Source organism: Apteryx mantelli, chromosome 5 (assembly GCF_036417845.1).
Source record: "Apteryx mantelli isolate bAptMan1 chromosome 5, bAptMan1.hap1, whole genome shotgun sequence".
NCBI classification, from domain to species: Eukaryota; Metazoa; Chordata; class Aves; order Apterygiformes; family Apterygidae; genus Apteryx; species Apteryx mantelli.
Window position 1 is genome coordinate 37,751,862 of NC_089982.1, and position 13,713 is coordinate 37,765,574.

Here is a 13,713-nt window from a genome sequence, read left to right on the forward strand (position 1 = left end):
ACTTAACAGAGTTGCAGTTTATTCCAGTGGGCACATGAAAAATATAACAATCATTTTAAATAACTAAATCTATACAGATAATATGAAAAATGTAATTATTTACAAGAAACTAAGTGAAATGACTAGCTGCTATGATTTTTTTTAAAGTAATCCATATTACTTTGAACCATTAATAGATATATTGAAATAATTATCTCTAAGTTATTTTAACTAATAAACATGCCAAAAGAAGTTATTCTGTGAGTTTAACTAGAATATACACCAACCACAATATGAGCAAATGGAAAAGATGTATGCTGTGATGAATAATGCCACTCAGTATGCCTGAATACAGAAAAGTAAATACTATGTGTACTTGAGTTCAAAAGTAGTCTACAGCTGTAGAAAATCCAGCATGCTTATTACTTGTTTTCTGACTAGAATGCAAAAATATTCTTAAGTGATGTTACGGGGAGTTTTATGGAATTGGATGCTGAAGGAATTGAAATATGTGACTTTGATATTGTACTCAGTGTGTTACCAAACAGATATGCGAAATCCTAGTAAGCACTGAACTGATGAAGTGAAGCTAGACTTTTCCATGTGATAAAATTAGAGGTTATTGAAAGAATTCAGATCTTGGTTGACTGGGCTAAGCCACATAATGACCCTGATAAAAACTTGAAAAAATCTCCACGTAAATCTTCCTATGTGTTGGAGTCTTGAACAGGGGCAGAAATATCTAAAACACAATCCAAAATACAGAAACCAATATGCTTAATGGTATCACAAATAACTACAGTTTTTCCATTGGACAGGAGCAAGGCATCTACCAGTTATTGAAAATAAAAATATAAGTGGCAGGTAAGCCCTTTCAGTGGCTAACAACTCTGCAGAGGCAACAATATTGATAAATAAGTGAAGCACAGAACTATTCACATTCTGAAATATTGGGCTCTATCAGTAACTACTAGGATGTGAAAGTTGTCAGGGAAATCAGATCATCCACTTTTACATCTGTTTGACATATCTCTTTCTGTTTAGGATTTTTATTTTTTATTTTTAGCTGGAGTTATACTGTATATAAATAGAATTTGCCCTTCAAACAAGCACAGACTGAAATTCAGAAAGGAAGTCATAACTGTAGGCTGTTGACCTCAGCAGATTTTTGACCTTATTATATGAGAAGCATTTACTTTTTGTAATCTAGACCACTCAATGACTGGGCAGGAAATAAATAAAAATTCAGTATGCCAGAACTGTTTGCGTTTTGATTGTACACATACCTTGTTGGCAAATCATCACCTGCCACTCACATCGAGTACTTAAGGATCCACATTTGAGAGATCTGTGTCTAAGTTACACATTAGATTCCCTTATGCATCCCTGGCTATAAAGTTCAGGAATAGTCATTATGTCCCTACTCAGTTTTGGAGTCAAAATTTTTAGGATCTGGGGTGAGAATCTCTATTACAAGAGCAGAAACTGGACCTGCCTTTGTAGACTTTCTGTCCTTAATTCTTGATACACAAAATGATTTAAGAAGTGGACTTTCCTAACTCACATCAGAGTGTCTAGCATGCAGCAAAACTCAAACATAATATACATCCTTTCCACTATGCTGGATGTTCTGTAACTGACAGAAAGCTTTGTTAAATATATGTCCTGTCTATACAGGTACGGACATTTGCTGAAGATGTTAATTAAAACCTGTGAGCCAACTGATTTTAAAACAGGTTACATACAGGTAGCATTGTTTTAGACCATATATGGATAAATATATTGGGGTCAACACAGTCCACAGTTGACTTTAGGATTAGCAGTGCAAAAAAATAAGGTGGTGTTCCTTTGTCTCAGCCCATGGATCTAGTCCTAAGAAAAGTTCAGTAGCAAAGATCTGGCCTTTAACTCAACTGTATTTAGGACTACTCTCCTTTGTAGTGTTAATAATACCAAATGATGTCTCTCATGCTCTCTTTCATTCACATACATATGGCACCCACAAAATTTCTTTGGTCAGTTTCTAGACCTGGTTTTCACAAACTGGTAATTTCAATGATTATTTCTCATGTCTCAGTAGGAAAACAGGAATATCCATTTTAGATTAACTGTTTGACTGCATGTTTCTTCAGAAGGAAAGCAAACATTTGCTTGGTTATTCAGGTATTAAGTACTGTCTTGCTATTGCTGAATACATCTTTGAAGGAGAGCCCTCCTATCCAAATCATCTTCACGTTCTGCTAAGCTAAAGGAAAATCACAGCATTACATATGACAATACTCCAGAGAGACAACTCAGAGAGTGCATTTTCACAGGATACTAGCTTTGATTGATAGGAAAGCCTGTTTACAGAATTACTGACCCTACCAGCCTCTTCTTGCACCCACAGCTCAGTTTGTCGCCCCCTATTTGACCCAGTTTGAGTAGCTGGGGAGAGGAAAAGCCATAAATCAGAATCACTCAAGAAATCTGGGTTAACAATAATCTTCAAAAAGGAGAGGAGATGGCGGAGATAAATTGGTGCTGGGGTTTTTGTTTGTGTGTTTAACTCAGTTAATTTTAGTGACAGGCTGGCAGTGACTGGGCATGAGGAGGGAAAGATGATTTCTTAAACCAGCTTAACTGTTGAAGTCAGCCTTTCATAAAACTAGGCACCTGACAATATTCTGGTTTCAACAGGCAAGAAAGAACACTAAAAATAAATTAAATTAAACACAAGTAGTTTACAATGGAATCAAGAAAAAGGAAAGGTAAAGAGTTTTACAGCTAAAGAGCATACCTTTTCTGTGAAGAAATTGCTAAACTGAAATAACATAACATGATCACTAGTCACAACATAACCAGACTGCGAGTCGTACTTGTGTTAGTTTTGCTGCTAAATCATGCAAAGGCAACTGAACTATGAATTATTGTCTACTAATTACATGTATTCAATTTCCAGATTTAGTAAGTGCAGAAGTGACAAAATATCTTCTGTGTTCTCAAGACAAAGTCTTGCTTCCTTCCTCTGCTTCTGAACTAAGGCTGCTTTGGGCAGCTTCTCTAGAAATATGGCAGCAAGGTCTTATTGTAGCACTCCACCCCCCCGCCGGTTCTGTGTCCTCTAAATATACGAAGAAGGCTACCACAGAAGATTTTTCTGTAACTAGTCCTCTCATATCATGTGTACTAAGTTAATACTTATAGCATGAATTGCTTCCAACCCTAATAAAAGCTAAGTAGCAAAACCGAAGGGAAGTGACATTTCCTAATTCTTGAAGATATGATAGTGTATAAAAAGAAGAGTGATTTACATCTAAATATTTTAAAAATAGGATCTCCAAAAAGAATGTCAAGAAATGGAGATATGAAACAGTCTTCTTCATGGTTAATAAGATCATATCAAACATAACAACCAAATACTAGCACCAGAGTATTTATAAGAACTTGATTTCAAATGTGTTAGTAAATGAAGGCTTACAAATACCAAAACTCATGAAAATTTTCACAAGAAAAACCCAACACCGCAGTGGATCTGAAAAAACAAATGAATTTCCTCCCCACTCCAAACAACAAAACCAGTTCCCATCCCCCAAAATTATTTGGGGTCAGGGACTAATAACTGTAGCAAACTAGATTTATAAGCTTTCATATCCACTCCCATGTTGTAATTGTGAAGATATCAAGAGTTGTTATTCTTCTGTGAATAACATTTAGTTGCACACGCTAAAAACCACAAACATTTAAATCTAAATCTTAGTTTCTGTTTAACCTGACAAAGCATATTTGATTTGCAGTCAAAGAATATACTGCAAGTATCTGCTTAACTAGGATTTGGCTCTATCCTTGGCAAAAAAGGGGTTTTCTGGTTTTACTTTTTTTTTTTTGTAGGGTCTTTAGGGCTCAGGTTGTTTAAAATAAACTCAAAGACAGCATTCACAAAAAAAAAAAAAAAACCCACAATGCATTAAACAATAATGCTTATACTTACAGAATAATGTGCAGTGACTTCTTGTATCCAGAAGAAATTTTGTGTATGCAAGCTCTAAAAGAATTAGTTCTCAAAATAACAAGCATAGTCAGCCCAATTAAGATACAAAGGTATTTTTAAAGCCACTGGGGTTTGTTTAAAGGAGTCATCCACATCTCTTAGTATCTGAAAGCTTACTGAAATATAAATGTATGTTAACCTGAAATTACAGTTATTATATTAGGATAGTGTATCAACTTGCAGCCCTCTTTAACATCAGTTTACAGCACTAAGTTAACAAAAAACGAATACCATAATTAGCGCAGAAGTATTTAAAAGGAAGCAGGTGATGCACTGCATTGTCCCATGTTGACCAATTTTTCTCACCTCTTTTGGGAGCAAGGAAATGAAGTCTCTTTGAAACTGGGGCTCTATCACTTGCATCATGTGTTTTACTTGTGTTGGTTCACAGCTATCAATAAGTTCATCTAAAGCAAGTAATTTCTCTGGTCCACTCCAGCTCTGCAAGGAAAAAAAAAAAGGAAAGCGTAAGTTTAGTGTAATACACTAGTCTCATTTACATTAATCATTAATAAGTGTTGTTGGCTTGTAAAACAGACAAGTTAAGTTTCCTTGTAGACCTATATACAAACATATAAAAAGCCAGCAAGATAAATGCTTGTGTTATTTACAGAAAAATGAGACATTTAATCAACACAAAATATTCAAAATTACTACACTGGTTCTTAAGCTAAGAAAGGATTTGTTATATACACACATACAAAAATTAGTAATTAAACAGGTCATAATATTTAATAATAATAATTAATCAAGCTTCTTTTTAGTTGATAAACTCTAGGCACATATTACTGACAATGAAGGGGTTGCAACAGTATTCTCTCTCTCTCTCTCTCGTGCATTCAAGTAAGATGGTAACTTTTAACCTTAATGGTTTCATCAAGCAGACCAAAAACTTAAATAAAATGATAGTAAAGGAAAGAAAAGACACCTTCTCTGAAAGGCTCATTGCCTGCTTATTACAACTGTATGTATGTCCCTAAGTGACAGTGCTGTATTTCAGAATCCTGGATGTAAACCAACATATATTTTGTAAATATCAATTTACACTTGAATAAACAGGGAATTTTGACTGGTAATTTTCTTGCTTCACATTTTCACTAATGGGCACTATAAAATTTTAAGATTTTTAATAAGGCACTCATCTGAGAGTTTAGCAGATTAATAGCATCATTTGTAAAAAAAAATTAATAACTGAATATACTGCACATCTGACAAGCATGTCTTAGTCTTCTGTGCTCATCAAAGGGTTTTGATTTGTTATGCAAAAACAATTTAAAGAAAAAATAATTTCTAAAGGAAAAAACAACAGACACTGCTAACTGATTTAGCAACAGAATTAGAGCATGAATAAAGCCTTAGGAGAGAAAATGAGACATCACAGTTTTTGAGAACAGATTCACATTCATATTCTTGAATGTCTTCTAGAGTGACATTTACAAGCAAATTAGCACATATAAATTATATCACAGTTAGGGTAAGAGGCTAACCGAAATTAAAAAAAAAAAAAGCACATTAGAATTAAGATTTCTGTACCACTCTGCCATGTTCCTCAGCACCCTTATTGGTCACACTGTAAATTTCTGTTTTCTGGATTTGATTTTGACTATTATTAACTCTGTTCTCCACAGTCCTACAGCATTTGTGTCTTATAAAGTTTCTGCAGACCAATGAGGCAAGTTAAGGAGAGGATGGAATTTTCGAAGGTGAACAAAACCCATATAAATACCCTGCTTTACTTGATGTAGAACGACCATCATGTTGCATTATTTCTCCCACTCTAATTAAAATGTCAAAATATTCACAGTGTCAAGAAAAGTGTAATTTACCCAAATGATGACCTATCCCCACATTTCAGACAACCCCATTCCATCAAGTTCAGTGTGAGCAACTTCAAGCTGATTTAGTTATGGCATGAGCAGGTACCTGGGCAGTTACAACAAAGCAACCAGCATGTAGGAACCTACTCACACCACTTCCATGCTCTTGCTCTACAGCAAGTGCATGGAAGATATAAAATAATCTAATGAATCAGGGTAACTGAAATCACTAACAGGATTAAAAAAAAAAAAAGAAAAGAAACAAAAAAAAGTTGTCCTGGGTGCATAGCAATACGTAAGGATACCATCTGCACACTGTCCTGGAGAAACATATCTTGGAGCAGAAGGAAGTTCCTGTGACCTAGGCCTTTGCACACACTGTTGGCAAGTGATAAGATGGTGTAAACTAGCAAGAAAACACCTCACATATACATAGGTGTATGTATACTGTCACGATATGAGATATGTATTTATGGGTCTCATATCCAGTATTTCAGAATGTTAAAAAGAAACAAAGAAAAAATCTCTTAGCATAAATTACAGAGGTGCTGTTATAAACAGCTTTTATTGCAAATTTCTTTCAATAGAAACATTTGCATCAAAGAGCAGTTCTCTGTAAATCATGCACAGAAGAACTGTTTATCTCACCAACTTTCCAATTGTTTTTTGTTTCATTAACCCAAAGCTTAGTTGGTATTATGTACAATTGTTTGGCATATTTAATCTTATCTGTCAACAGTGTTTGAATTTAGGAGAATAAAAAGGGGAAAATAATACCTGTGTTACTTTCTCATAATATAAATTTCCAAGGTCATTCTACTGAATTTGTAAGCAGCTATATTTATTAAATTAAAGTAACTCAACCTGAATACCATTGTTTTTTTGCTGTGGCAAACATTTGTTGCAATTGTGAACATGTTTCACTGTACATTATTTTAATCTGTAACTAACTTTCTTATACATATGCATTTCTGTTTTTAAAATACAATACAGAACTGAACAGAAAAGATATGCTGGGAAAGAGATGCTGATGAATAAAAGCAGTACCATTTTTCATCTGTACATTCATCATTAGGGAATGGCTATGGGCTCTTTTTTAGTAATCAGCTGCTAAAAGATGTTTTCTCTAGGTTGTTGTCCCCTTAGTCTTTCCCTTAAACAAACAAACCCCCAACTACAGTCAATAAGGGGTCTCCGAGGGAGATGTTTGGCATGGAAAATTTTGATGAAGTCAGTAGTCTTGCCAGATAAACACAACTGTTTCTGTTAAGGAAGGCATGACTTTACCCGCAGTAAATTAGCATTTCTGGACCCCACAGCTTGACCTGTTTGCAAAAAATTGCATGTAGCATATTGAGCAGAGACAGAGAAGGGAAGGAATAAATGCATGGCTTTTATGAGGAACAACAGTGAACAACTCATGTCTAAGAACAGGAAAAAAAAAGACATGGGTGCCAAACAATTTGCAAAGTTTCAAACATCTGAGATGACCAGAGAGCTCTGAGACACTTGGTGAAGCGCCCAGATTCCTTGGATTTCTACCAGGTGATTCCCTTTGAATTGAAGATCTTTGTAAGGAATATGCTATATCTTTAAAATGCATTTGTATAATTAATTTTGCTGGTCTTGAAAACTTAAGTTTAATTTTAATGCAAAATTAAAATAAAGCTTTTATGATGGGCAAGGGTTTCTCTAGAAAAAATTAACCCCAGGATTCATTCACATACCCCTTGGAAACCCAGCAGGGAGCACTGCTTCTGATCTGCTCTTTGAAAGATTTGAGATTCCTACACAAACAATCCCTTCAAATCCCTCGGGGGCTGGGGGAAGACTTGATTTGTCAGCCCAGGCCTTTTGGTGGTTCATACCGTTTCATCATTCAGTATGCACGTAACTGCAACCGTGGCACTACCTACTTGAAAACTATCCCTTAATTTTCCCTACTGCTATTATGTTTAAACATCTTTCCTTCCTTTTCAGGCATACCAAACAGCTTTATATTAATCTAAATAACATCTTGCTGCTTCTACAGCTTGCACCTCATCATTCCTGCTTGACATGCCACCTATCCCCTTATCATCTCCTTCTGTATCTGTGCCTCTACTCTACCATGACGTATGTTCTTCTACCACGCAGCTGTGATCTGCTAACTCCAGTTTGTAGCAATTAGATCCTTCTTCTACTACAGGTATATTTAGGACACCTTCTTTAAACATGTTATTTTTCTGGCTTAATTTTAGGGTTTGGTTCCCTGTTACTGAATTCTGTTAATGGAGGTCTGTTGTTTTACAGAAACCTACGGAAAGGGCTCTTCCTGAGCCTGAAGGGAAAGCAGAATCTTGCATTAGTTATGGAGAACCCTGTCATCCTTCATCTCGAAAGTATCTTGGTTTGGATGAAAACAGCAAACAAGCAAAATTCATTGCAACAAAGAGAGTCTACATGAGCAAGTCATTTGGTAGGACAGGAGGGGTTCAGGAGCAGCTGGTGCTGCTGTATGCCCTGTACTGACCAATCTCTGAGACCTTGTCCTAAGCAGCCTGGTCCCCAGGGCTGACTGTTTGCACCAGACGTGCTTTGAACCTGTGTGGAGGAGCATGAAACAAGCAAAGATAATCAGGAGATTTGCTTTTACACTTCTGCTCTGAACCAAAATGTTAATGGGGAGGCAGCCAAAGGCAGTATGTTGTCATGTGGATCTTCCTATTCTGGGAAGAGAGGCTGCACATAAAAAACAGAACCTTGAATTAATCCTGAAAGAATACAAAGTAGAAAATGCTGCAATGCTGGTTATTTTTACTGCCTCCTTCAAATAAGAGAAAGAACTGGAGAACCCTAAGCAACTAATTTGAATTAAGGTGGCATAGCCAACTGTTTAAGTGAAAGAAGGAAATAGTACTCTTGCCAGCCAGAAGTGGCAAAAGGCTTTTTTAAAGCTGATGATGTCTTAAGATGTGCACTATCTAAATCACTGAGGAAAAAATGCTTCCGATTTCAGGCAAAATAATAGTGTTCACTAGCTCCTCAAAGTGATTGCCTCTACTTGCTGTGCATGGAACAAGTTTTCAACAACATCATGTACCCACCCAACTTATTCCAAGAAAATTCAAAATTTTGATCACATTAAATAAATAAAACCCAACACTACATATGTGAAGTAGGGTGAATGAACACAGAAAGGTAGAATTCAGTATTTAAAGCAGTACTGTCTCTGACTGAGTTGAGCATGAAGTAGATATTTTTTTAATGGCAAGAATTTGGTGGTGACTTAAAAATATTTTCTGCTCCAAATAAGATAAAGTTTCTTTAAAAGAAAAAATCTTGTAAAGATAAGCTTGGGCACTCCGTTTTAAAAATCTTACAGTGGCTATTAAAACCTAAGAATCTGAAGCCAAGAGTGACTGCAAAACAGAATAAATAAATAGGCCTTTAAATTTAAATGGTTTGAACCTATTAAAATGCTTTTCTATTTTTGGTTCTAAACGAAATTCCATTGGGATCAATACACAACTGCATTTTCAAGGGGGAAATGCAAACACTTTTCCAGTCATTTCTCCTTTCTGCATTAGTTTTTGTCATGTTCAAAATACTGGACTTAGGTCAACTAGATAATGTAACAGCAGCAATAACATTAAAATAAATAAAAACTTTTAAGGGACATCTTTGGCTTTCTTGGAATTTGAAGAACAGTCTCAGTTTTTAATTTGAAAAAATAACCAAGGATAATGATTGAATGCCAATGATCAGGTGGGGGACCTCTAAATAACTATAGCTGAGTATCACTTGTTACTGTCAGCCTTTATGTCAAAGGACAGTTCTACCTTGAAAACAGTACACATGTCCAGCAAATGTGCTCCTGGAAATTTAGCTTTAAAATTGTTCAGAAATATATTTTCATATAAAATAAGATAGTGCTTTTAAACAGGTTTAGCAGGCATAAAGTACGTAAAGAAGAAAAGTCCTCCTATTTCTGTTTCCATATAGGAAAAACTTTGTATTGCAAGAATGCTGCTACATGTACCATTTAATTACAACCTTTTGGGCAGAGTTAGATCCCCTTACTTTAAGGCTGTGCTTTTATCATTTGGCTGTTTAAGACTTGTCCCTTTTTTTCCTCTTTAGTAAATAAATTTCACATGGAAAATAAACACATGAGAGTGAGATGGCTTGGCATTAGTCAAGAAGATGCAACATTGAAATGCAGCTACATGACTATGAAAGCTTTTCGTTCTAAAATAAGGGACTCCCTCTTTCATGAATACAATAAAAGCTAAGTGACAGAGGTAATCATTGTGTGCTACTAGATGATCTCCAGTTATGAAAGAGCCCCCTCTCTCAAGACTCCAGATCACAATTCAGGAATTTAATACTGCAGTTGAGTATTTTGAAAAGCCTATAGTATCTAATTATATATTTATTAGAACATGGTTTTTCCATTACTAAACCAAAATTTGTGAGCCTAAAATAATGACAACCTAGTTACAGGCAAAATTTCCATGGGCTTGCAGACTTCTTTTCCTATCTGTGACGAAACAGCTGATAGCATCATTTTTAGTGCCAAGAGCGCTCGCACCACTCTCTCAAACATTCAGCCTTTCATAATCTTTTCTAAAATATGGAACAATTGATAATTAGTGATCTTATGTGAGAAAATACACATTAGGCATCTAAGATAACAAATAAAATAGCTTTGTTAGTGCAAAGCCTTTTACATTAACAAAATGTTAAAATACAATGTAGCATCTGTAAGTATCACATATACAAAGTACCATTCAAATATGATCCTTAGGGGTTACAAAAGACATCTTTCTATGAACAGTCTTAATAAAGATACATCATAATAATTAAATTTGAATACTTATAAGAAACTGAATGACACATACAAGAATATCTAATTCCAAACTTCCACTGTTCTGAACAGACTTTAAATATGTAAAAAAAAGAGGGAAGGAGTTTTACATTACTATTTTAATTTTCAAAACTGACATTTATTGAGATCAACTGTATCACGTGGCAGTGTGCATCCAAAAGCATGTTTCTGCTATGTTCACTATAACGTCTGCCATGTTGCTATTCTATTTTTGAAAATGCCTGTGAGTAATAAATGAAACAATGCCTGTACAGGTGATTTATTCCTTTTGAAAACATTTTTAGAAGCAACAGTTTACTATTCAAGATACCACCAAATAATATTTTCATTTTCAAGTCAATGACGAGGACTCCTGCCCACTACTTAAAAATACATAACAAAATTGCATTGTAATAGATCTCCATAACACAGCTTATGCAGTGGGAACACAGGCCTGTGCAAAACTGTATTTGTATTCGCGCATACAAAATTAACTTAGTTATTATCAAATTGGCATCCATGCAGATTTCAGTACCCACCTGTTCAAGTGATGCATACCACTGTCCTTCACACTTTTTTTTTTTTTTTTTTTTGGTCTGAATAAGATTTAGGCTGCTTGAAAGACACAGAAAAGCTTTTTTCCCTGCCTTTCAGTTGTACATGCATTCACCAGCTAACATTGTGTTCAGGATTCAAAGATCAGTAAAAATACACACTGAGTTTCCTTTTAATCTGAGATATTTTTGTTAATTATATCTTTCTCTCTTAGAAGACACCAGACTTGCAACAAATTTAGTGCTATACCTACACTAAAGCAAACCATGCTCTAACTCTTACTAGTTTCCAAGTGCAAATGTCTCACATTAGCTTGAGGCCGTGGAAGCAGCCATTACATGTTGGATAGAATTTGCAGGAAATGTGAAAGTACTGAACAGTAGCAGCTATTCTGTTCAGAAACCAGAGAAAACAGTATTTATTGTGAATCTGTACAGTAACTAGCTGAAATGGGCAACCGTATTTCCTTAAAATTGATGACCATTCATGTTTTCAACAGTATGCGAAATCAGTGACAGACACATTCTGGGATATATGAAGCAGACTGATTGCCTTTACTGAAGCAGCCTTTTACTTAAATCATGGAGGTAAGCTCCTTCAGAAGTTTATTTCTCTAAGTGCTGGTTACCTGAAACATTTTCAGCCATTCCTGGAGGCCTGTAGGTGGCTGCACAGATGTAATGCGGCGACGTTGCTGTCCTTGGCCATTCGCTGCCCTCAGGTCCCCAAAAGTAGTAGGTGTGGCAGAGCATGGCACCAGCCCCGTAGTACTGTAATACAAATAAAGTTAAAGCCACAAATAAAACATTAAGAAAAATTTAGAAGTCTATTGCAAAAAAAGAACCCTAGTATAGAAGTTGCAATTATTAATTAAAATGAAGTCTTCAACTTTATGTAAAGAGATTACCAGGGCAACAACATGAAAAATATTCTGTTGGCCATTCAAGGGGTCAGTTTCCACACTTTCATCAGTTCAGGTGTTTCTACCATTGCAATACTAATCTTCCAGCTGGGGGTGGGAAATGGGGATCTTCCTCCAAGACCAAAAAAATCCCCACTGCATTTATGGCCAGAAAGGTTTCTCTAAAGATGCATGTATACATATTCCTTTTCTCTCCAGAATATTTCCTTTCCTTCCGGGCTCCCTTTGTGCCTTCTGACTGGTGATGTAGGAAAACAGAGTTCAGAGTCTCACCTATATCTGAAATGCCACTACTGCTGCTTCACTGCCAAATGAAAAAAAAATCTATTTTTATCTCTTAATATATTTTGTTGACAAAGAACTATTAACATCAAACCATTTTAGTGGTTTAGTAAATTGGAATTGGACTTTGAAATATTCTACAGTATTTCAAAGCTTGCATGTTGATGGAGTGACGAAGGAGTTAAAAGGAATGTTGAGGTAAATGGGGAAAGGAGCCTTAGATACTGTCTCAATTACAGTTTGATTTTTTCTCTCTGACATGTTAAGAGACAGCTCATTCATATGGGATGGAGGTTAAAAAAAAGCTAGGATTAAAATGCTGTTATAGGAGTTTAAAGCTATACAGCCATGTTTTCTCTTATTCTACATAAAGTACTTTGTTCACAGGATATCAAAGTTATATTTCCTAGCAGGAACTCTGGAACTCAGGTAATGTTTGCACAAACATGAAAAATTTGAATACAGTGTGGGACACCAAAAAAACTTTGCTTTCGTGAATGATAAATCAAGCTTTTTAGTATGTATGAGCTTTGGGGTTTTACTGACATTTCAGTGGCTACAGAAATAGCTTCAAATGATGCAAGGCAGGTTCATTTTAATATTTATTTCATCATAATGTATAAATATTTCACTATTTTATTCTCCCTGCTTCTGAAAAACAATCACAGCATGTTCTAATATTTACACAAACTGGTAAAGGAAAGTAAAGGTTGATTTGAATAGGCTTATTTCTTTATTGATAATTTTACTGAGTAATAATAGAAACAAAAGCTGATGCAAAAACACTGTTTCACAGATCAAGGATCTTCTTTTAATGACATTTGTTTACTGACTTTACCTGTTATATGCAAACAAAGTTCATCAGACCTGTCAATTTTAAAGAGTGTCTGATCCTAGGGAACATAAAACATGGAGATACCAGAACTGCATCATTTGCCTAAACATTATTAAATAAAATATAATCAAACAGTTTAAGAGATAGGATCAAATGTTAAAGACTTTTTTTTATGTTGATAATGATTCAAAATCCAAGTAATGATGATAGAAAGCATTTTTTTTTAATAAAATATATTTTTACAGCTCACTCACCACCTGTACAGAGGTCCAGCAAAAGGCCCATCATTTAAGCTCCAAAGTAAGGCTCTTAAATTTGGCTTATGCTGGATCTGAGCAATACATAGTTTCCACAGTAGAAGAGCTGCACTTTAATTTCTTCTGCTGTAAACTAGTTCTTAGTCAAAAACAGCTATTCAAAACAGGAGCTAAAAGTCTCTTTCCT

General features: G+C 35.2%; 1 protein-coding gene across 3 annotated transcripts in view; it reads right to left on the reverse strand.

Moving 5' to 3' along the window:
• Nucleotides 1-13,713, reverse strand: part of FBXW7 (F-box and WD repeat domain containing 7) — a 186,778-nt gene that overhangs the window by 17,342 nt on the left and 155,723 nt on the right. For all 3 annotated transcript variants that reach the window (XM_067297819.1, XM_067297817.1, XM_067297818.1), the window contains exons 4-5: nucleotides 11,859-12,000; nucleotides 4,316-4,450 (exon numbers count right to left, since the gene is read on the reverse strand). In XM_067297819.1, the coding sequence (XP_067153920.1) occupies nucleotides 4,316-4,450; nucleotides 11,859-12,000 (277 nt within the window). The remainder of the gene's footprint in view (nucleotides 1-4,315; nucleotides 4,451-11,858; nucleotides 12,001-13,713) is intronic.